Source organism: Tupaia chinensis, unplaced genomic scaffold (assembly GCF_000334495.1).
Source record: "Tupaia chinensis unplaced genomic scaffold, TupChi_1.0 Scaffold000314_1, whole genome shotgun sequence".
NCBI classification, from domain to species: domain Eukaryota; kingdom Metazoa; phylum Chordata; class Mammalia; order Scandentia; family Tupaiidae; genus Tupaia; species Tupaia belangeri.
The window spans coordinates 4,116,037-4,141,118 of NW_006159807.1; the positions used below are offsets into that span (position 1 = coordinate 4,116,037).

General features: G+C 41.9%; 1 protein-coding gene and 1 long non-coding RNA gene across 2 annotated transcripts; both read right to left on the reverse strand.

Annotated features, from left to right (window-relative positions):
- Positions 1–10,916: 10,916 nt before the first annotated feature.
- LOC106735137 (uncharacterized) lies at positions 10,917–13,237 on the reverse strand. The gene is made up of 3 exons (XR_001370548.2): positions 13,007–13,237; positions 12,485–12,621; positions 10,917–12,121 (listed from the first exon to the last, which is right to left on the reverse strand). It is a non-coding gene; the product is annotated as an uncharacterized LOC106735137 (long non-coding RNA).
- A 97-nt stretch (positions 13,238–13,334) lies between these two features.
- On the reverse strand, positions 13,335–25,073 carry CDCA7 (cell division cycle associated 7). Its single transcript, XM_006151141.1, has 9 exons — positions 25,030–25,073; positions 21,910–22,032; positions 21,255–21,491; positions 16,881–17,108; positions 16,471–16,548; positions 15,126–15,326; positions 14,626–14,763; positions 13,861–14,010; positions 13,335–13,475 (listed from the first exon to the last, which is right to left on the reverse strand). The coding sequence occupies exons 1-9, from the start codon at positions 25,048–25,050 to the stop codon at positions 13,335–13,337; spliced, it is 1,317 nt and encodes a 438-aa protein (XP_006151203.1). The 5' UTR covers positions 25,051–25,073.
- Positions 25,074–25,082: the final 9 nt, after the last annotated feature.

Sequence of the window (25,082 nt, forward strand, 5' to 3'; positions counted from 1 at the left end):
ACAAAAAAATCAATTTGAAAAAAAGCAAGTTACAAAACTATATCCTCAATATGATTCCATTTTTCCTAAACAACAGATATGTACATACCCAGGCGCAGAAAACAGGAAGTGCTGCAATGTTAAAAACGTTTATCTCGGGTATTCGGGTATTGGGATTGCAGTTCCCTTTATTTCCTTTGTGCTTTCAGGCATTTCCCACTTTTCTATAATAAACATGGATTAACTTTGTAATAAAAAAATAAAAATTGTGTTTTGTTTCTTCTTTAAGGACAATTATTGCAAAGAAATGTGTGGTAGAATTTATACTGTGGCGGAGGGATTTTGCAGTCATTGGTTCTCTTCAGGTGACTTCAATAGGACTACTCACATCTGGGCATGTTACCTCCCTGGGTTTTTTTGTTTTTGTTTTTTTTGTTTTGTTTTGTTTTCTGGAGAGCTTTTTGCTATAGGGAGCATGCCCTCGCCAGAAAGACAGAGAGACAGAAAACGAGAAATCACCCGCTCAGGGACGATGGCCATGCCGCAATCCCTTCTCCTCCATTCTCTTCTCGGGATCTTGGGCATGCACGCACACGCGGCTGGCATGAGTTTAAGCCACCGGGTCCAGGACTCAAACCGCGGTTGGCTACACAGGAGTCCGGCAACATAGCCATTACACTGACTGCTTGTCACCCTCCCTGGTTCTTGAAAATCTTTGCAAAGCTCTGACTTCCAAGAAAACAGTACTGTCTTTTCTCAAGTTGGACCATGAAGTGTTATGTGTGTACATCTGTACCCAGGCATTAACAAGGCATATTTCTGGAGAATCAGAGTTTGAGTAAGTTGCAGACAGGAGATTAGTATATGAATTTTTCTCCTTTCATTCCAAGTTAAAGGACCATATTAAGAAGGAAACTTGTATACTGAGGGCAGTGAAAAAGCCAGTATAATGTAAGACAATGCTAAGAATTAACCTCTGAAAGGGAAATTATTTGAAGACATGTATACGATTCAGTCAACCAACCCTCCTACTTCCACCCTGTAGGTAAAATAAAAAGCAGCTAAGAATCCCTCCAACCCCTGAAAAAAAAAAAATCTGAGTTTTCTTTTCTTTTAGAGTAATAGGCTTGAACTGTTCAAGAGCTAGATCAATTAACTAGTGGGCTGGACCTTCCTAGTAAAGTCCTACTTCTACAGGCATTTTCCAGCCTCCTAGAGGAATTCTAGCTCTGGCCTTTACCTGAAGTCCAGTCTACCATGGAGTAAGCTGGCCCAGCTACACAGGGCTGTTAGTCAGCCTCTCGATGGCCCATTCTTTTCTTTTTTTTTTAAGTTTGCTTTAGGGCAGATATGTTCCCCAGAGAAATGGAGAGGGAAAGGAAGAAATTACTCCCTGGAGGGATGGCCACACTGCAATCCCTTCTCCTCCATTCTCTTTTTGAAATTGTGGGCAAGCACACAGATGTATCCGAGTGCTTGCTCAGGCTGCCAGATCCAGGACTAGAACTGCTCAGTCAGCCAAGATGGGATCCAGACACCTTACCCACAATGCCACCTGCTGGCATTGCCCAATTCTTAAATATAATAGAAGTCAACTCTGATAGATTTCCAAATGCTTAAAAGTGCAGCTTCAAACTGGTTTTTCAAAAATTAAGGAAAAAGGAGAAAAGAAAATAGTGTCCCTGAAGAAATCTGAAATTACTCCATACAGGCAAAGAGCAAAGATGTTATGAAAAAGGAATAATCACAGGATGGGAAAGAACTCTTGGAAATTAAAAAAATACGGTTAAATAAGAAGACTTTAAATATTAAATTTACCTATGAAACTGCTGATCTTTAACCACATTTGACTTACTAAAAAAATGTCAATTTTGTTTGATTCAACCTACTTTAAGGTAATCCTCACTGGTTATAGACAAAAAGATAACAATGGAATATATGAGAGAGGAAAAAAAATAAAACAGAGAATCAATGTATCCAACAAATAGTAATTCCAGAAAAAGAGCACAAAAAAAAACAATGAATTGAAAGTAAACTATATTTTAAAATAAGAATGAAAAAAATGTACCATAGTAAAATAGGAAATAACTTTCATTGAAAAGTACCAAGCAAGACAAATGGAAAACAGCAGCAACAAAACAAAATAAAACACACTAAGGTACCTCATTGTGAAACTTCAATACATTAAAAATTAAGAGATCCTGAAAACCTCCCGGGGTGGGAGGGGGGACCAGATCTTAAAAAAAAGAAGGAATGAGCAAGTAGCATGATGGTTAAGGTGTTGGACTCTCACATGGCCTACTATGGTTAGAGTCCCAGACCTGGGGGCTTGAAAATCATGTCAGGCACTTAAGCATGCATGCCCAAAATCCCAGGAGGAAAATAGAGGGAAAGGGATTGCAGAGTGTCCATCCTTCCTGGGGAGGGTGGGGGGGCAATTTCTCATTCTCCCTCTCACTGTCTCTCTCTGATTCTCTCCAACCAGTGCATGCACCCTACGGCAAAAAACCTTAAAAACAAAACAAGATTATCACTAGCAGTAACTTTTTATTTTATTGGCACAATAGATGTTGAGAGATAAGGGAACAAAGCTATGAAAATCCTGAGAGAAATTTAGTTTGACATTAAATTCTCTTTCCAGATTTGATCTCTGACCATTATACACTATACACATGTATCAAAATAACATACTACAGCCCATAAATATGTATAATGATGTGTCAATTAAAAAGTTTTCAAATAATTTTCCATGTGTACAAGGACTTAGCTCAACCTTTCTAAGGAAATTGCCTGAGGATGTAATCCAGTAAAATCAGAGTGGGAACTAAGAGAGGAGAAGCTGTGGGTCCCAAGAAGGGATGGAACTTACCCATTCTAGGAAGACAGCTGCGCAGCAGAGTAGAGGAGACACTCAGGGCTTTAAGAGAAGAATGAAGAGGGCCAGCTTCATGGCCACGTGGTAGACTATGTGCCTCAAATCCCAACCCTGGCCACTTGAGAAACATTCCAGGCACTTGTACATGCGTGCCTAAATTCCCGGCCTGGAGAACTAGAGGATAAGAGATTACAGCATGACCACACTCCATTGAAGGATGCTGCTCGGCTCCCCTGCCACCCCTGTTTCTTTCTGGTGAGCACACATGCCTCTCTGGCAAAATTTTTAAAAATAGATGAATGAAAAGGGTTCCAAGCAATAAGTCAGATGAAAGAGAATTAATAAGATGGAAGAAATAAAATGCATGATAAAGAAGGTATATATTGTATTTATTTATCTTTCAATAAAAAAGAAGGGACTCAGGACCAGCAGATGGCACATAATGGTTACATCACTGGACTTTCACATTGTTGACTGCAGTTTGAGTCTCAGACCTGGAGGCTTAAAATTCACACTAGGCATATATGTGTGGGAAAATGGAGAAGACCATCCTCCTGGGGGATGATTTTTCTCTTTCTGTCTCTCTGTCTCTCTGGCAAGTCCATGAACCCTATTGCAAAAATCTCTCTTAAATTTTTTTTTCAGGACCAGCAGTTGGCATAATCGCTATGTTGCTGGACTCCCATGTTGTCGACTGTGGTTCGAGTCCCGGACCGAGTGACTTAAACTCATGCCAGGTGCATGTCCGTGTGTGCCCAGGATCCCAAGAAGAGAATTGAGAAGGGACTGCAGAGTGGTCATCCCCCCTGGGGGGGGGCGGGGGGCGGGTGCGATTTCTCACTTTTTGTCTCTCTGTTTCTCTCTGTCTTTTTGGTGAGCACACACACCCTATAGCAAAAACTTCTCCAAAAAAAAATTTTTTTTTTTCAAAACAAAACAATCATATGGAAAATGAGCAAAGGAGCTGAACAGACATTTCTCCAAAGATAAACTAATGGCAATAAGCATATGAAAGCATTTTCATCACCATTACCCATGAAGAAATAGAAATCAAAATCACAATGAAATACTACTTCACATTACTAGGATGGCTATATTACAAACAAACAAGCCCAGAAAATATTAGGTCATCAAGAAAGTCATGACATATTTTTCTATGCAAAAATACATCATGGCTTTCCCGATGATCTACTAAGTGTTGAAAAGGATGTAGAGAAACTGGAATCCCCATACGTTGCCAGTGGGAATGTAAAATGATGCCACCACTTTGGACAAGTTCTGCAGTTCCTCAAAACTTAACAAAAAATTACCATACCATCTGCAATTCCACTCCTAAATGTATATACCAAAGAGAATTGAAATTAGGTGTCAAATAAAATCTTGTCAATGAATGTTATAGCAGCACTCCTGCCACTAGCAAAGGTGAGATCACCAAAATGCCCACTAACTAGTAATTGAAGGATAATCTGTGGTACAGCCATGCAATGGAGTATTATTTGGCCACAGAAAGGAATGAAGTTTTCAATACATACGACATGTATGAATTTTTTTTTAGAGGTTTTTTGCTATAGGGCATGTGCGCTCACCAGACAGACAGAGAGACACAGAGAGATAGAAAGCGGGAAATCACTCCCCCGGGGGGATGGCCACACCACAATTCCTTCTCCTCCGTTCTCCTCTTGGGATCTTGGGCACACACGCACACTCGTCCAGCGTGAGTTTTAAGCCACCGGGTCCGGGACGCGAACCGCGGTCCACTATGTGGGAGTCCAGCAACATAGCCATTATGCTAACTGCTGGTCCCAACTTTTATGAACTTTGAAGACACCATGTTAAGTGAAAGAAACCAGACCCCAAAAGCCATATATTGTATGTTTCCAAAGGCCCAGAAGGGGCAAAACCATAGAGACAGAAAGCAGATGGGTTGCCATGGGCTAAGCAGAGGGACAATGAGAATGATATTTTAATGAGTCCAGGGTTTCTTTTGGGGCTGATGAAAGCACTTTGGAGCTTCATAGCAGGGATGGTATATTGTAACTACACTGGGAGCAACCAAATCGTACACTTACAAATGGCTAAAATGGCAAATTTTATGTTATGGTATTTTCCTCCAATTTTTAAATAAAGTTGGGGGGTGGGGAGAAGGTGACAGAAAGCTAAACAGTAGGCCGGCACCTAGCAGGCTTGATACTGGATTGCTTCCAAACCTGGTTCTCTGGTAAAGGGAACGAAGTGGCAAGAAAACTTTTCCCGTTTACCAGGGCAGCTCTGCAGTTCTTGAGTCCCAACCTTGCCTTGCTGAAATCAATTAATAGAGTTCTTGGTGTCTATCCTAATCATCATGCAGACTGATAAAATTTAGTTAATATCCTTTTCTCCCTCCCTAACACTGAAAAATAGGATAAATAGAATCTATCTCCATAATTTTACTTAGTCATTTAGTTCAGTAGCATCTGTTTATCATGATTTACATGAATTTGGCTAGCAATGAGAATTGCAGGAAGTATTTGCATAAAGGAATTTTATTTACATATTTTTCCTCCTTAAGTACCAGGATACTAAAATGGTCACGTCTTGGAAATTCAGGCAAGATCCAGTGTGATTATTACTTTTATAAAAGCCATACGGATGGTCATTAAGACGTGTAAAACATTTACAGCTATTTAATTTAGAAGACAAATTTGAGGATCAGTCTATTAAAGTATGGGTAACTAAATCAAAATAAAACTAAGGGGACCAGCAGGTCGCATGGTGGTTAAGGCGCTGAACACTCCCACATGGCTGACCATGGTTCGAGTCCTAGATCTGGTGGCTTGCTCTCTCACTTCCTCTCTCTCTCTCTCTCTGTCTTTCTCTGCATCTCTCTGGTCAAATTAAAATAAATGAATGAATAAATAAAATTAAATAAACAATTATTAAGAAAAAAAACTGAGATGTTAGTTCCTGTTGACAGGGCTTGCTTATTTATAATGTGAAACAAGGACATGTGACTTTAGCGCAAGTTCACACTATCCTCGGGGGCCTGAATAGGAGAAACTACTCTCTATCATATTTTTCTATGAAACTTTAAATCTCTCTTTTTTAATGCTAGAGGACATGGGTGTGTACTGGAGAGGAAAAGGAAGTATCCCCAGTAGGACCCTGGTCACACCACAATCCTTTTCCTCTAGTTCTGCATTCCATCAGGAGTCTGGCTATGGGTGCATGCACCCAGCATGTTTTTTATTTATTTAATTTTTTGTAGAAAATTTTTTTGGCTATAGGGTGCCTGTGCTCGCTGAAGAGACAGAAAGCAAGAAATCACCCCCGCCAGGGGGTATGGCTATGCCACAATCCTTTCTCCTCCATTCTCTTCTCAGGATATTGGGCACACATGCACACATGCCCGGCATGAGGTTTAAGCAGCTGGGTCCAGGACTCAAACTGCGGTTGACTACATGGAAATCCAGCAATGTAACCATTACACCGTCTCTGGTCCCCACCAACATTTTTTTTTTGAGAGGTTTTCACTCTAGGGCGCATGTTTTCACTCTAGGGCGCATGCACTCGCCAGACAGACAGAGAGAGAGATAGAGACAGAAAGCGAGAAATCACCCCCCAGGGGGGGATGGTCATGCTGCAATCCCTTCTCCTCCATTCTCCTCTCGGGATCTTGGGCACGCACGCACAGGCACTCGGCATGAGTTTTAAGCCACCGGGTCCGGGACTCGAACCACGGTCGACTACGTGGGAGTCCAGCGACATAGCCATTATGCTAACTGCTGGTTCCCCCCACCAACATGTTTTTGAAACTGCTAGGCGGGGACTCAAATCCTGCTCAGTCCGTTGGGATCTGGCTTCCTCTGCATAGCAGTGTACTACTGGGCCAGCCCTGAAATTGTGACTCCTACTTCCAGCTCACACATATGAATACGCTTGTCTATTCCCTACATTGTATAATAAAATTAACTCTGTTCCTCTCTCCCACATATAAAGGAAAAAGGCACATGCAGTGGGTAGTTCACTGCCATTTATCTCAGAGGCTAGAGAAGGGTACAAATATACACAATGTCTTATATTTGAAAAATCAAAAATATAAATAATTTAAAAAGGTTTTAAGTAGCTATTTACAGGGAGGAAGGATGAGGGTAAACGCAACAGAAAAAAAAGCTTGACTTCTTGAAGTAAGCTCCATACACTGAGCTCTCTTCCACCCCATCCCCACTTCTGAGGTCTGGCTGCTGGCCCAGCTGGACCTGAGCCTCTGTGACCACTCTCTTACCTACTGGAATGGCCCGTGGCCAGGGCTGTCCTGGAAGTACGCCTCTTCTGCCCTTACCACATGGAAGGAGGTATGCACACCCCTCCCACGTGAGCATCACAAGATGAGGCACTAAACCCCAGACATCCTCTGCTGATTCTGTTAAGTGGGAAGCCGATCTGGTATTGTAAACCCTAGAACAGGGTGTCTTTACTTGACTTATGCATGCTTTGTTCTAAACATCTATAACCTGAGCCTGTATTCACTGACGGTAAGGACCATTTTGGACTATTCTCAGCTCACCATCAGTAGAGCTTCCCTAGTAATGAGGTAGGAAGGAGAAAGGGATCCAAAAAAACATAGTTAGGGTATGGGCCCAAGATGGAGTCAAAAAATGACTTTTTTTTTTTAAGAATTATTTTACTTGGAACCAGCAGCTGGCATAACGGCTATGTCGCTGGACTCTCATACAGCCAACTGCGGTTGGAGCCCCAGAACCGGTGGCTTATACTCATGCCAGGCATGTGTCCATGTGTGCCCAAGATCCCAAGAGAATGGAGAAGGGATTGCAGCATGGCCATCCCTCCTGAGGGGTGATTTCTCACTTTCTGTCTCTCTCTCCCTCTCTTGTCTTTCTGGCGAGTGCACACGCCCTATAGCAAAAACCTCTCCAAAAAAAAAAAAAAAAAATTTTACTTAATTTTATTTATTTTTAAATTTTTGACCAGAGATGGACAGAGCGAAAAGAAAATGAGAATGCAAGTTGCGAGGCCTGGGACTCAAACCATAGTTGGCCATGTGGGAGTTTCATGCCCTTAACCCCCATGCCACCTACTGGCACTAAATAACTAAGTTTTGAGGTGGAGGCAGTGATGGCTCAGTGACTGACTTAGGCAGCATGACCTAGATCTAAAACAAAGGTTTCTACCATGTCCCACCACATTTTAGGAAGAAGACAGTGGTTTTTATGGCCCAAAGCTTTTAGAAAAATAATTTCTTGACCTTGGTATCCACTCCAAAATTAGGAAAATTTGCGCCTCTCCCCACCAGAAGGGGAATGCACACACAAGTCCCACCTAGAACAAGTCTGGACAAATCCTTTCCTGACCCAAATAAAAACCCCTCACCACAGATTTTTCTTGGCAACCATTTTCCGGGAATCCTCCCTTCTTGGGAGCTCTTCCTCCCCTTTCTTTTAATAAAAGTGTCTCACTGCCCAGTGTGGGCCCAGTCACCTCTGTATCCCTGCATCCCTGCATCAGTAAGTAAACTCCTGTCTTTGCTAGGCCTCCCTTTGGCACTGGTAAACATCACGGGCAAGCCCCCTCAGATTAGGGAAACCCCAGAACGCTTCTTCTCAAATACCTGATTTTATAGACTTGACTTTGAAATACCTTAACTGTTTCACATCATTATAAGAAAACTAAATCCTCATTTTCTAAAAATATTTAAAATTAAAAGCAGAATCAAAAAATGAGCCTATGTATCAAATTGGCGTAACCACAGGAATTGTTTATAATTACTTTCCAACTATAATTTGACTGTATCTTTCGCACTAAACACACAAAAAAAACTTATTTTCGGTAATATTGAAACCGAGCAAGGACCCCCTAATGAATTTTCTAGGGTTCCTGAAATACAAAGTCCATTTATATAGTAATGGCCCAGGGTAAGGAGTAAGTGTTCAGACTTTGGTTATGATAATAACCAACATGGACCATAACTGGTCTAAAACTCTCACTTAAAGAAAAGACAAGGTTTTCATTTCAATATGTAAGATGTTTTATAGGCTGGAAACTGCTGGTTGTGAGCTCAGACTCCAGGCACCTGAAGAGAAATTTGATTATCTAAGGCCTCACCAATCAAGAATGCCCATGAGATGATCACGCCCTCTCAAACCAATCACTGAACTGATCATGCGCCTAGGACCTCTGCCTGATTTTTGCCCATAAAAACACACGTGGGGAACATCTCAGGGAGACCGGGTCTTTTCAGCATGAGCTACCCGCTCTCCTTGCTTTGTGCTTTGCAATAAAGCTGTACTTTCCTTCATCACAAAATGTGCCTATGGCTTGGTTTTGTAGTGCTCGGGCAAGCGAACCTAATTTGAGTTCGGTAATAGTATTAGCCTTTTTAGTAATAATATTGACAAATTATGTGTGCCTGTGATCTGGGGCTAGCTGATGATATGAATTGTGGTACTGGAGCCCTATTGGAATAGGCTTCACTCTCTCTGAAAAAATAAACATTTTTTAAAAAGAGAATTTTAAGTTCACTCATCCTCCCCCTGGTGCCCAGTTCAGCTTCCACTTCCGTTGTGCAACACTGGGCATTTTCCTCAACTTGTCTGGATTTATGTCTTCATCCTTGACATACAGGGTAAGGTCTGGTTAGCAGTAACAGAAACTAACATGTGCTCTTATTCCAAAGGGACCCTCTTTCCTCTCAATACCTAATACTTCCCACTCAGCCCTCCCACAAAGCAGAGCTGCATTCTCACCATTTGCAAATCACATTCTCCTGGTATGCAAATAACTTCCTAACCCTGGGACCTCATTTATCCCTCAAGGCAAAATAAAACAAAGACAGTCTCCTCCTGCAGTACCCTCTACTGCTTTTATCATGAAAACCTTTATTTCTACTTCTAAAGCTATTCTTCAGTGGGGAACTGTCTTGGGGAAACAGATTGAAGAGAATTGTAAAAGCAGGTCCTAAGACAGCCTTCCACACCTGAATGTCAAAACTCAACTCTTAGCTGCAAGGACTGTGGGCCACACACTGAGCAACTTAGCTTCCTCATTGTAAAGGGAGTCACCACAAAACCCACTGGCTCATCCACAATTTCAAATTCCTGGTAAAGGAGAAAATGCCCTTTCTTCTTTTTCCTTTATCACGGCTGACAAAATTATTTAGAGGCTTTTATCTTAGCTCCTCCACTAGACTGTAAGGCATCAGAGTCAAAGATTACACTATTTTTAGTGAAAACCACCTAAGCTCTACTTCATATTAAAGCATAACACCGAAAACTGTCCAACTAGGCATCAATTTATATCAACTCTGAACAGTTAAGCTTCCTGATTAGAGAGCTGAATTACAACTTGGGTCCTCAAGATTCCAAGTTTATAAGAAAGTTATTGATTTTTTTTTTTTTTTGCCTCTTTAGAGAATACCAGCTACAGCTTAGCTTCTTCTTCTCTCCCGATTGACTGTGGGGTAAATGCAGTTTCTCAGGTAAGTCTGAGGAACACAGTGCTTTCTCTACTTATCTGCAGGTTTTAAATGTTTGATGTGTTTCCAAAAGACAAAAACATAGTTCATGTGCTATATGAATACAGGTTACAGCAAGATCTGACCCTTATCCCATAACAGACTTCGAGGTACAGGATGCATTTAATCAATACTTGAATGGTTGATGAAAGCAAGCCAGGTGTTAGGAAATCACTGTCAGTCCTTGGGTTGGCAATGGTAAAGAAAATGTAGTCATCCAACTTCACGGTCATGTATTTGTTTCTACAGGCAACACGGCTGTCTCAGTTTTATGATCATAGCTTGCTATTATTCATATCACCAATCAGGGCCCTTTCAAAAGAGCTAGCCTTTCAAAGCTTAAGCCAAAAGGGAGAGTTAAAGGCCCTTTATTTAAATATGAGGGAGAAAAAACTATCAGGATTAAGAACAGTATGTTTGTATATATATGTATATACACATAAATGCATACATAAATGAAAAAACAAACTGAAAAGTCAGAACAAAAAGTTTTATTATTAAAATAAAAAACTTTGTATAAAAAGCATTACAGATCAAAAGCTGTATTTACACTTGATTCAAGTTCCAATGATTCATCAAACAATGAATGGCAATAGCAATGGCTTACACAGCAAATAAATTGGACACACACACACTTAAGAGTCCAGCACTACCAAAGGACTCAATGAATGCAAGGGGAAGGAGGGACATGGCGGAAGCTAGGTTGGCAGAGACGTTAGGCTAACAAACTATAAATGTTACTCATCTCCAACAGGGCATGTCTCATTGCTACAAAAGTGCTTAAAACCTAAACATGAACCTGTGACAAACTTGTGAGTTCTTTGAGAAACTGTAAAGAAACACAGACAAGTTATTAGTATCACGTTTCTGAGTAACAGGGGCCAAAAATTTATCTGTAATAAACTTGGCAAACTACAATTATAGCCAAGTTTTAACCCAGAAATCAAATCAGCCCACTTGTCAAGTTTCACCGTCGTAATTTTCAAGATGTCTTTTCTACAATAATTTTAAGTATAGCATTGCCTGCAAAGCTTTGGGTCGTGACAATATAAGCCAGATATACCACTTGGCCTCATGGCAGAAGAAATTCACAGCAGCAGCAACTATGTCTCAGCTGTGACAACAGGCACACAGTTAAGTACAAAACATGGAATACCCTCAGGAGAGGCATCCAAACATACTCTGCAACAGTTACCTAATTTTTTTCACATGGCTTTTAACATGTGTGCCTTGCTCCTGGTTCAAAATATCAACTAGTAAGAACGCTAAATGATACCCATCATTTCTGTGTCGACAAGTGAGACCGCTGTTCTGGAGTGTAGCAGCTCTAGTTAGTTAACAGTTAATATTACTACTGTGTTTCTAAGTGCTTGGGTTTTATGGGTAGCTTCTAAGGCTATTCAAACATCAACTAAATCAAATAGGCTTTTGTAAAATTGTCATTTAAAAAGAATTCAGAAAAGAAATGGTGGGAGAGGACCGCTGGAAACAGAGGGGCTGGGGGCAGGAAGCAGAGGAGAAACTGCAGGGAAAGAAAAGCATAACTAGCAGTGCACCTTCCTCGATGCTCCAGAAACACACACGTGACTGAAAAGATGAACTTGACCTGCATTTCCCACAGAACAGATTGATCACTCTGATTCTTAACTCAGGTTTCAATCAATGACAAACCGAAAACTTTATCAGGGAAATTTGAGAAGTGGAAGCCAGGCAGTGAATCTTCCAGACATTACGCTTGCATTTCAAATTCTTGCTTCAGACTGTGAAAGACAAAAAAGATGTCAGGAAACTTTCTAACCTAAGAATTTGCTTTTGATGGCATAATAAAAAAAAAAAAAAAAGTTTGTATTCTGTTATAGGCTACTGATGGCCAAGTGCATGCACCGTAAGTATACAACTTGAATTTTATATACCCACCTAGGGTACCAACACCCAGATGAAGATAGTGTTTCCAACACTCCCCACGTGCCCTTTCCAGTCAATACCTACCACACCCCCAACTCCCAGAGATAATCACTATTCTGACTCGTATCATCTTTTTATTAAGACACATAGGAATGTAAGATTCAGGTGGGAAAAGAGGGGGGCGGGAAAAAAAAAAAAGACAAAGATGGAGCCATCACCTTTTCAAGTAAGCATGCACATTCCCAAAGCCATGATACTTGGCTAAATACACAAGGACCCCAGTCGCGCACCGTCCGTCTCGCTGTCGGCAGAAACTGCAGTTGCAGATTCCTCGACAAGGCGGGCACCGCCAGTTCTGAAGAAGTGCGAAAAGACACAATTAAATTAAACCTTACCATCTCCCTCTCCTACTTTTATCCTCTCCTTTTTAACCTTGAAGGTGGGTGTCATCGATTACACTTAAACCTTTCTATTTTTTAAAATAATCACAAAATGGTTAATACACATTAGTTACTTCAAAGGCCATGGGAAAAGAGAGACTCGACTCTCCTGGGTAGTTCAGACCCACGTGCTCTAGGAGCTCCACCTACGCAGCCCTGACACCAAGAAGTGGCGTGCCTCCCCTGAAAGAATCCCCGGTAAACACGGAGGGCGCAATCCTTTCCATCAGTGCTCTTTTTCAGGCCTTACCAGCTGTGGCGGACCTTTGAGCTCACAGGCCAAGCCCTTCTGGCACCTACCGGATCCAGCAGTGCATCCTTGACCTCTTCACCGTATCGATTTCGAAGGCAGGGACCGCAAAACTGGCCTCGAACACCCCAGCAGTCCGGGTTTCTGCAGTTTGTTTTGGTATCAATAGTTTTCTGGCGGCACTGGTGACAAGTAGATCCCTACGAACAATAGGTAAATAAGAAACGAATTCAAACTCTTCTTTCACGCCTGCATACCTGAACAAGGTTCTTTGTGGCAGAATCTGACACTGTCTTTGAATCTTATTTCACACCCATGTATACATGTATGTGCGAGGCGGGGGGGGGGGGAAAAAAAAAAAAGACAAAGATGGAGCCATCACCTTTTCAAGTAAGCATGCACATTCCCAAAGCCATGATACTTGGCTAAATACACAAGGACCCCAGTCGCGCACCGTCCGTCTCGCTGTCGGCAGAAACTGCAGTTGCAGATTCCTCGACAAGGCGGGCACCGCCAGTTCTGAAGAAGTGCGAAAAGACACAATTAAATTAAACCTTACCATCTCCCTCTCCTACTTTTATCCTCTCCTTTTTAACCTTGAAGGTGGGTGTCATCGATTACACTTAAACCTTTCTATTTTTTAAAATAATCACAAAATGGTTAATACACATTAGTTACTTCAAAGGCCATGGGAAAAGAGAGACTCGACTCTCCTGGGTAGTTCAGACCCACGTGCTCTAGGAGCTCCACCTACGCAGCCCTGACACCAAGAAGTGGCGTGCCTCCCCTGAAAGAATCCCCGGTAAACACGGAGGGCGCAATCCTTTCCATCAGTGCTCTTTTTCAGGCCTTACCAGCTGTGGCGGACCTTTGAGCTCACAGGCCAAGCCCTTCTGGCACCTACCGGATCCAGCAGTGCATCCTTGACCTCTTCACCGTATCGATTTCGAAGGCAGGGACCGCAAAACTGGCCTCGAACACCCCAGCAGTCCGGGTTTCTGCAGTTTGTTTTGGTATCAATAGTTTTCTGGCGGCACTGGTGACAAGTAGATCCCTACGAACAATAGGTAAATAAGAAACGAATTCAAACTCTTCTTTCACGCCTGCATACCTGAACAAGGTTCTTTGTGGCAGAATCTGACACTGTCTTTGAATCTTATTTCACACCCATGTATACATGTATGTGCGAGGCATGAAAAGTATTTGAACTATGGTGCGTTCATTGAATTGGCAGATATAATAGATAATATTATCAAAATAACTCTTCTTCAAGAAATGATCTTACCAATATAAAACGACTGCTCAAATTCATTTTTTCTTTGGCATATCACCAGATCCCCAACACCTATCTATGAATAAGCACATAATATTGAGTCATCAGAAAAGTCACGATGCATTTTTGCATAGAAAAACATCTCATGCCTTTTCTGAGGACCTAAGAGACAGACAACAAATACACATTGGCTGAATCAATTTCTAAACTAAGAGAAAAGATTTAACGCTACTGCACAGCAGAGCAGATAATGAAAGTGAAAGAGGCTAAATGCAAAGATACTGTAAAGCTCCTTCTTATGTGGAAACACACAGGTACACATCCCATATCTCGGACAGAAGTTAGCCTTCCTTCCATGAGTGACTACTGCTGCAGACAGAACGGGCAGGCTCTCACCATGGTACTGCTATAGATCTTCTCTCGGGAGTTGCTGCAGATGTTCTCCAGCTCTTCCTCTGTAATTTCTTCCACTGAGCGAATTACATGTGGCAGGGTCATGGCCCCGGGGCGACGACCTCTGGGCATGTCATCTTCCTGTGTAATGAGAAGCATGGCACAGGGTGCTTTACTGGCTCTCGCCAGCTTTGACTCTCAGAACATACATTTGTAAGTTTCTCACCGAAAATTCAACCTGGAAAAGGGCAACGAGTTCACCATACGGATAATTGTCCAACGTTATGGAAACAGTTCCCGCAACTGAGAAGAGTGGAAGAAAATCCAACTCTCGCTTGCTAATAAATGGATCGAATGAATTTACATGACGATCGTGAATGGTCTTAGAAAAATGTTCTGGGGTCACTGGGTGCTGCGGCCACATGAGTACCTGTGCTGTGTGCGTGATGCTGAGCCTACACGAGATGGAGAGCAGAAGGGCAGTACACACGTGGAGAACTCACATTCACGTAGCCATCCATGGCCTTCCTCTTCCTCACCAGGACGTACTTATCCTCTTCCTCCTCCTCCTCCTCCTCTGTGGGTAGGGTACTAAGGGATCCAAGGACCCGGGACCTCGACCTGGTAAGAGGACGGGCTCTCCGTTCAGGGTTCCTCCTGGAAGCAACACCTGGGAACGTGCGCCTTCGCGGTGTCTTTGATCGCTAAACAAAACATACGATGGAATCCCTTTATTCCATAGCAAGAAATGCTTTGGAAGACCCAAACTTTCCTGTTAGGTATTTTCTTTCAATAAATAGAGCTTCACAGAGCTAGCAGGTGGCGTGGTGAGTGAGGCGATGGATAATCCCACATGGCTGTCTGCTGTTTGAGTCCTGGACCTGGTGGCTTGCTTGCTTCCTCACTTCCTCTCTCTCTGGTGAGCACATGTGCCCTATAAGAAATTTAATAACAATAAATTAAATAAATAACTCTTTAAAAAAGAGAGAGCGAGCGAGTTTCACTTTCTTAGTTATATTTTGCTTTTGTAACACCAAGCTTGGTTTCTCTCAAATGGAGAGATGATGTATGTATACTTAAGGAAGCTATGAAAACTGATTGAGCACTTCTCCATGCCATCGCAGGTCCCGGGACACTCCCTACTTCTATTCTGCATAACAGAGGACTATAGAGTCCTGGTTCCGTGTTCCTTGCTTGCTTGCTTCCTTTCTCTTCAGGGAGAGCACGTGAAAAAAGTCCTTTCTTATCTGTCACAGCTGCCACACCAAACTCCCTTGAGCTGCACCAGCTTAGTTCCTTAGCATACAACTATATGCATTTTAAATTATAACTATTTATAAACTGTTTTCCCTTTCTACATTCTGGGATTTTAAAACCATCTATTGCGTAACTACCCTGTAGGAAGAGAGGCATCCTCTAGATCTCCTTCCTTTGTCTAGAAAACCACACAAATAAGAAAATTAGATTTTAAAATATAACAGGAATCCACCTCAGACTTGCTCAAAACACTGTAATAGGTCGAGCATCCCTAATCTGAAAACCAAAACCCAGAACCTTTTAAGTACCATGACACCACAAGTGGAAAATCCCACACCTAACTAGACATAACTGGTTGCAGTCAAAATACTGTAATACAAAAACAGCATATAAAATTACCTTTAGACCACCTATGTAAGATATATATGAAACATAAATGAATTCATGTCTAGACTAGGATCCCATCCCTAAGATAGATCACTAGATATATGCAGGTACTCCCAGATTCACAAACAATCTGAACCACTTCTGGTCACAAGCATTTTGGAAAAAGCATACTCAACCTGTACATAAATAAGGGCTTGCACTTACTGAGCTGGGGCCTGGGAGAGAACGTCTTCCAGGGCAAGCGCCGGGGAAGCGTTCTAATTCTGACATGAGTTTTGCAAGCTAAAAAGGAAGGAAATTAAATGGAAATTATTGGTTTAGAATAACTGCTGAAAATGAGCAACTAACTTGTAGAAATTACACTAGTACACTTTGCAGCTTTATATTTAATAATAAGTTGACATATTCAAAGAGATTCTGATTTCCCCTATACTTTTAATCAAGTCTTTAATAGGTTAAAAAAAAAGACATTAGTTTACTAAAGCAGCACATTTTACATTATGAAGACTTCACAGCTACGTGGAAAAAAAATCCTTAGAACACAGAAGTAACAAGTTGCTCAGACAACAGCTGGGAAGAATTAGTTCTCACACATTCAAACTCAAGACACCTACCATTGCTTTATTTTGCTTTATATTTAAAGCCCTTTTCTCCAAAAAATTCACGCCGCTTTCATCTTCTGAATCCGAACTGGAATTGGTCACAGCGTTCTCAGAGGGCTGGGGAGGCACTGTTTTCTTGTTGGCTGCTCCCCTGGTATTTCGGCCTGGAAACTTCATGGCCACCCTGAGAGGTCCAGAGTGCCTACACTGGCTGCGGGTCCTGCAGCCTTCGCGATCTCTCTAGTTATCAGAACAATCAAGCCATTAGCCCCGGGTGGATGGTGGACAAACTGCACTAGTATGAGTACAAAAATCCTCTGAACGAAACATACTTATATAGAATTAACTTTTAGCTACACATTGATAGCTCTGGGTGATAAAATCAAGGATTACTGATCAACCCAGCAATCTGAGTATAGTTTAACTCTACGTGGCCTATCTGGGACTCAGTGTTAGAAACTGTCTTTAAGCCTGTGGGGTTTTTTCTTTTTATTTCAATGACATGGCAATATTAAACTACATTCAAAATGTCAATTCTCTAATCCACTTTTTAAAAAAAATTGTGATACAATATACATAAGATTAATTTATTACTTGAACTATTTTTAAGTGTGTAGGTCAGTGGCATTAAATGCATTCACTTTGTCATCCAGCCATCACCACAATGTTTTCATCTTCTCAAACTGAAACTCCATACCCATTAAACATAATGCCCCATTCCCTTCTTTCCAGCCCCTGGTCATTTTCATTCTACTTTCCTTCTCTATGAATGTACTCTAGGTGCTTTTTAATCCACTTTTTTGTACAATTTTTTAAATTTCCAGATTCCAAAAATAGGTTTCCATGACTAAAAATGAATTAAAATTAGCCATGAGGGGAATGTGAATCGAAATTACAGTAAGATACCACTCCATACTCACAAATAGAACTAAATGAAAAAGACAGGAAATAAACAAGTGATATTGGCATGTGGAGAAACCAGAACCCTGGTACGCTGTACTCAGGAATGTAAAATGGTATGCTGCTTTCAAAAAGTCTGTCAGTCCATCAAAAAGCTCAACATAGAATGCCTGTATGACCCAGTAATTGCACTGCTAGCAACAGTCATGGAACCCTTAACAACAGAGATACATTCCGAGCATCCTGCTGTTAGGTAATTTCCTTATTGTGCAAATACCACTGTTTAAGAAGGTATAGCTTACTACACACCAGGCCACACACCATGGTATAGCCTATAGGACTAACTATGTACATGAAGCACCATTATGTGACATCTTACTGTATAAAGGGTCTTCAAAAAAAAGTCCACAGAAGGGACCAGCAGTTGACATAATGGCTATGTCACTGGACTCCCATGTAGTCAACCGCGGTTTGAGTCCCAGACCCAGTGGTTTAAACTCACGCCAGGCGCGTGTGCGTGCGTGCCCAAGATCCCAAGAGGAGAATGGAGAAGAAGGGATTGTGGCATGGCCATCCTCTCTGGGGGGTTATTTCTCACTTTCTGTCTTTCTGGCAAATGCACACATCCTATAGCAAAAACCTCTCCAAAAAAATCGAAAAGTCCACAGAAAAATATCATGAGTATTATGAGAAAACTATGCATGGACATATTAATTCCATTTTTCCACCAACTTTTTATGTAACCTCATATATACCCAAGAGTAGTATGTCCACACAAAAAACCTCTATGTGAATTTCATAGCAGCATTATTTGTAATAGCCAAAAAGTGCAACACCACCAATATCCATCAATTGATGATTAAAACAACGTGGTATAGCTACACAATGGCATATTATTCTATAATAGAAAGGAATAAAAAACTAACACATGCAACAATAAGGATGAACCTTGAAATCTTCATGGTAAGTGAACAAAATCAGTCACAAAAGACCACAAGTTGTATGATTCCATTTATATGAGACATCCAAAACAGGAAAATCTACAATAGGAAACAAACTGGTAGTTGCCATGTACACTGGGAAAGAATATGGAGTGACAATTAATGGGTACAGAGTTTCTTTTTTGGAGTGATAAAAATATTTTTAAATTGATGGTAGTGATGGTTGAGTAAAAACAAAGGAAGAAATAATATCACACATAAAGTCTCATAAATGGAAGACTCCCCACAAATTGCTTTTAGTACTTCTCATGTCCTTTCAGCATCCATGGCTTGAGTGAATACAAAACAATAAAAAACAAAACAAAACAAAACCTTCATGAGTTCTTAACACTTTTCATCAACTGGTATTTTTATTAACCGAGACAAATAGCACCTACAAAAAATTGAAACCCTACCCAGAATTTATTCAGACTATTGAAAATGCTTGGGTCACTCCACTTTGCAGACTGGCCCCTACAATCAACTCCCAGAAGCACTGATTTGGACTGACATCACTTATGGGGGGGGGGGGGGGGGGGGGACGGACGGACACTCTATTACCAGGAACAATGGTCAAGATGGTGCTAAAACCTGCTTGGCCAGGCATTGTCCTTTGTTTCGATGTTGCTCATGTGTCCCCAGAAAATAGGCCTGGGTCAGACCATGAGCATTGCTTCATTTGGTGAGAGTCTTTCGAATAAGAAAGTGCCTGTAAAACTAAACAGTGCTCAAGGACAGAGGCAGCAGCAGGGGCCTAAGCAGGGTGACAGAGGTTAAGGGCAAGGTAGCGTGCACAAGAAAAGCCAACCAAGGAACAAAAGTAGAAGCAGGAAGGACCCTAACTGTCATGATCTGCACTTGAACTTCTGCACAGAATTACCACAAGCTTCCAAGGCTGGCCCTGATCTACATGGGAACATGTATCGAAGGCCTGCCTGAGCCAACTCTGGGCTGGCACACGAACTTCATCTTTAGGATACATGTGCTTCCTCTGACTAGGCTGGATTTCTGTGGTAATGGAAATCTGGGGTCTGGCCAATTTTATCTTTCCAGTTTCCAAGACTTTTTCAAAGCCTATAAAAAGTTCAAGATTTACAAGTAGGACTATATTAGTAAAAACTGCTCTACGACAGAAACAAAATACTCAAAATTGTTAAAAGGTCAACAAAATGCTGGCATGACTAAAAGGAAAATTCTAAGAAAAAAAATTTTTAAAAAGCACTTATGTTGGGGGCTGGCAGGTACAGTGATGGTTAAGGCTCTGGACTCCCACATGGCCAACTGAGGTTCGAGTCCTGGGCCTGGCTTACTCACTCTCTTATTTTCTCTCTTTCTATTCCAATTTAAAAAAAAATAGTAATAATAAGTAAGACTAGCTCAATAATTCTTTAAAAAACAAAAACAAAAACAAAAACAAAAACCTGTGTCATGCCTCTAAATGTATACTTCTTGATATTGGTGGAATTCTCAGACTCACCATTCCATCTTGTATCTCACTCTCTGAGAAACCGCAAAATGATTCATCGTCAGAGTCGGCATGAAAAATACTAGCCAGTTCGTTAGTGACATCTGGCCTTGGTTTCTGTAAAAATCCACAATGGTCTAATACATCTTGCACCTCACTTTCTGAAAAGCCGCAGAAAGATTCATTATCAGAGTCCTCATAAAAAACACTTGCCAGTTCTTCACTGATATCTGACCTGAATTTAGGTTTCTGTAAAATAAATAAATAAATGTGGTTGTGCATTTTTTTTTCTTTTTCAAGAACCAATTTTCCATAAACCGTGCAGAGAGCAAATCACATTTACAAGTGCACTACAAGAGAATAGCTTTTGTTACAAAGAAAAACGGTTCAGAGGTTTACAAATGATTTCTGAGTTGTTATGGCAAATCATCAGGCATGTTAGGTTAGGCGACATTTCAAAAGGATAGAATAAGTAGCTAATCTACCTCCAACAATTACTACCTAGAACCACAGCAAAGAGTGAAACGAAATTACAGTGCATACTGTATTTTCATAACGGCTGTATAGAAATGTAGGCAAAAAGCAAGCAGTTTTAATCATGCACAAAGCATTTGGGGCATTTTGAGCACTGCAGACTCAATTCTGTTTATTCTCAGGCAGCACTTACCGTGTTTGCAAAATTATCAGAAGCAAAACTGTCACAACTGTCATCAGAGGATGATGAGGTTTCCATGGAAATCAACTTCACATATCTGAATTTCTTAAAGTTCTTTACTCTGAGATCCTTTTGCTGGAAATGCAAACAGCAATACTTTCAAGTGAGATGCTTACTGTAGAAGCTAACTAAACACATCACTTTTAGTTTATAGGTTCAAAGGACATAAAACAGATATGTCCATTTCACACACCCTATATAGAAAAAGCAGGATTAGCAATTGTCACGAAAAATGTTTAAATTAAACTCTACTCCTACAAAAACAAAAACCTGTGTCATGCCTCTAAATGTATACTTCTTGATATTGGTGGAATTCTCAGACTCACCATTCCATCTTGTATCTCACTCTCTGAGAAACCGCAAAATGATTCATCGTCAGAGTCGGCATGAAAAATACTAGCCAGTTCGTTAGTGACATCTGGCCTTGGTTTCTGTAAAAATCCACAATGGTCTAATACATCTTGCACCTCACTTTCTGAAAAGCCGCAGAAAGATTCATTATCAGAGTCCTCATAAAAAACACTTGCCAGTTCTTCACTGATATCTGACCTGAATTTAGGTTTCTGTAAAATAAATAAATAAATGTGGTTGTGCATTTTTTTTTCTTTTTCAAGAACCAATTTTCCATAAACCGTGCAGAGAGCAAATCACATTTACAAGTGCACTACAAGAGAATAGCTTTTGTTACAAAGAAAAACGGTTCAGAGGTTTACAAATGATTTCTGAGTTGTTATGGCAAATCATCAGGCATGTTAGGTTAGGCGACATTTCAAAAGGATAGAATAAGTAGCTAATCTACCTCCAACAATTACTACCTAGAACCACAGCAAAGAGTGAAACGAAATTACAGTGCATACTGTATTTTCATAACGGCTGTATAGAAATGTAGGCAAAAAGCAAGCAGTTTTAATCATGCACAAAGCATTTGGGGCATTTTGAGCACTGCAGACTCAATTCTGTTTATTCTCAGGCAGCACTTACCGTGTTTGCAAAATTATCAGAAGCAAAACTGTCACAACTGTCATCAGAGGATGATGAGGTTTCCATGGAAATCAACTTCACATATCTGAATTTCTTAAAGTTCTTTACTCTGAGATCCTTTTGCTGGAAATGCAAACAGCAATACTTTCAAGTGAGATGCTTACTGTAGAAGCTAACTAAACACATCACTTTTAGTTTATAGGTTCAAAGGACATAAAACAGATATGTCCATTTCACACACCCTATATAGAAAAAGCAGGATTAGCAATTGTCACGAAAAATGTTTAAATTAAACTCTACTCCTAAAAGGAAATTTCCAAAGTACAAAATGGAAGAGCCATTTTTTTCCTCTTTCAGCCCAAATCAAGCGAACAGGTCTCTTAAGGTAAGCTTTAGATTATGTACCGTGATGCTAATTTTGGAAACTGCAAAAATTAGGCAGGACCTCTACTTCAAGGACAGGTTTCCAAACAGGTCCCCAATCCAATCAGAAGAGATGTGGGAGTATGATTTCAGCAGAAGTCCTTACAAATAAAATATATCAACCCAGTAAACAAGTGGTACAAACAAGATAAAGATCAAACTACACTCCAGGGCCAGCTCATAGCTTGGTGGTTAAGGTGGCTGGATACCATATGGTGGTCTACTGTAAGGTTCCAAGTCCCAGACCCAGTGGCTTGAAAAATTCACCAGGAGTATATGCATGTGTGCCCAAAATCTCAAGAGCAAGAATGGTTATCCCCTGTGGGGAAACCTTCTCATTTTCCCTCTCTCTGACTCAGTCTCTCTGGTGAGCACGTTTGCCCTATAGCAAATTTAAAAACAAAAACAGCACTCCAAACCCAGGTGGAATATTACCATAGGTTGAGATTCAGCTCTTTCTGCAATCCCCTCGCTATTTAAGACTTACGGTTTTTGTTTGTTTGTTTGTTTTTTTGGAGAGATTTTCACTGTAGGGCGCTCGCCAGACAGAGAGAGACAAAGAGACAGAAAGCGAGAAATCACCCCCCAGGGGGGCTGGGCCGGCCGCAAGCCCTTCTCCTCCATTCTCCTCTCGGGATCTTGGGCACACACGCACACGTGCCCCGCGTGAGTTTTAAGCCACTGGGTCCGGGACACAAACCGCGGTCGACTACGTGGGAGTCCAGCAACATAGCCATTACGCTAACTGCTGGTTCCCAAGACTTACGTTTTTCAGCCCTTTCCATAGGTGCAAATTACTTATAGATATGAAAATGACTCACAGTGAACAGCCATGCGAAGTTCATCAGAAAATACAAATAGCATGTATCTAAAGGATAGCAGTTCCATTTATCATTTAATGACATTTCTTAAATGTTGCATTAGTTCCTAGATTTCCATTTTCTTAAATAGGGCCATGGACTAGCAAAAGTTACTCCTTACACGGAAAACTTTGTGGGTGTCCCAAAAGAGTAAGATGCGAAATGTCAGGTGAATAGAACATTCTTGACTTCCTGCTTCACCTAGCGTTCTGCAGTTTAGTCTGCTGAAATGACCTTCATGATGATGACACCCCAAACTCTATAAGCCCCAAAGTAGACTCCACTCAATGATGTTGGGAAGTTTTTTTACAATTTAGGAAGACAGAAAAATGCAGTAATAGGTAGAGCTGCTAAATATAAAAGCTACATGTGAATGAAACACAATGAATGTTAGGAGCTGAAAAGGACTTTAGGAGTCCTCCATTGTCCAGAAGATGAAAACTCAAGGTCCCAGCCAAGTGAAAGAGACTGAGCAAGATTTCCCAGCTAGAAGAACCCAAGTTTCCTGAAACAGCCATGCTCTTTGCATTACTACAGCAATTACCACCATTTATCAATCTACCTGCAGGCAGTCAGAGGCCAAGACAAGCCTCAAGGAAGGTTTTATTGAAGCTGTCAGGAAAATGCCTGCTGAGCTTTTACAAGTCAGTGCATGCCAGGAGTTAGTTACCAGGCAAATACACATTGGAGGGAAAGACAGAAATAAGCAAGGCAAATGGTCAGGAGTGAGGTGGACTTTTTTGCAGGCAGGAAGGTGCAAAAGTTAATGTGCTTCACACCACGTTTAATTCTCTAAGGTAAATGAACCTTTATTCTCTCTTACCAAGTGAGGAAACTGAGGTTCAGAGAAACGGATTACGCCGTGCCCCAAATTTGAACCTGCATGTCAGCTTCTAAGCTACAAATGGTTTTCTTCATCCTGAAAGCCAATGGCTAGTTCCAGCAACCACTCTCAAACCACTTCTCCTCCCTCTCCCCCCTCCCCCAAGTGTCCCTAACCCCAGATACTTACTTAAAGCATGTCACTCTCTTCCTTTCCACCCAACCCCCACTCATCTACCCTCTCCTGGGACAGACCCTCTGTTCCGGCTTCCGTTAGAGCAAAAAGTACCGTTCCGTTCAGGGCAATGACCTGCAGCTGTGAGTGCGGTTGGGGGGATGGAGGAAGAGGGAGTATTCCCCCAAATGTAAACGGTTGACTAATGTCCTGGACCACTCGGGGCCCTTCAAGTTCCTGAACCAAAACGCACCCAGCCACGTGCGCAACCCAAGTTCTAAAGTGACCAGTCTGCACAACCCATTCACTTCAATCCCGCTGACCCTCAGTAGCTAGGAGGCACCAGCGTGGTGGGGACAGAACTGGTGGGGAGCGCATGAGTGCCACCCCTTGCGCACGGATGGAGACGCCACGAGCCACGCGGCAGCCGAAGCTGTGCTGCAGGAAAGAGCTGCACTGCGCGGCTGCGGGACTGCGAGACAAACTCCTAGCTAGCCGAGAGGCAGGATCTGGCCAGAGGAACTATACAGGGTCACCCAAGCCCAGTTGGTGCACGTGCACCTCGGGCGCACGTGCCTGGGGCTCCCCAGCGCTGAAACCATCGTGCATCCGCGCAAATCTCCACACCGCCCGCCCGCCGGATGCGCTCGCCTGCAAGAAAGTTCTGCGGGCGAGTTACTCCAGGTGGGCCCAATCCCGGGTGTGCACAAATGGGCTACGCCCAAGTCGGCCACCAGTTGATAAGCAGCACTCGGCGGCAGAGTTGGAGAGTCAGCCCGCGCCCGCCCGCGTCCTGCACCCACCGCGTGCGCCCCACGGGTTCGTGTGCCCAGCCCTCACCCGCACGCGGCGAGCATCCATGCTGGCAGTGGGAGCCCAGGCTGGTGCTCCAA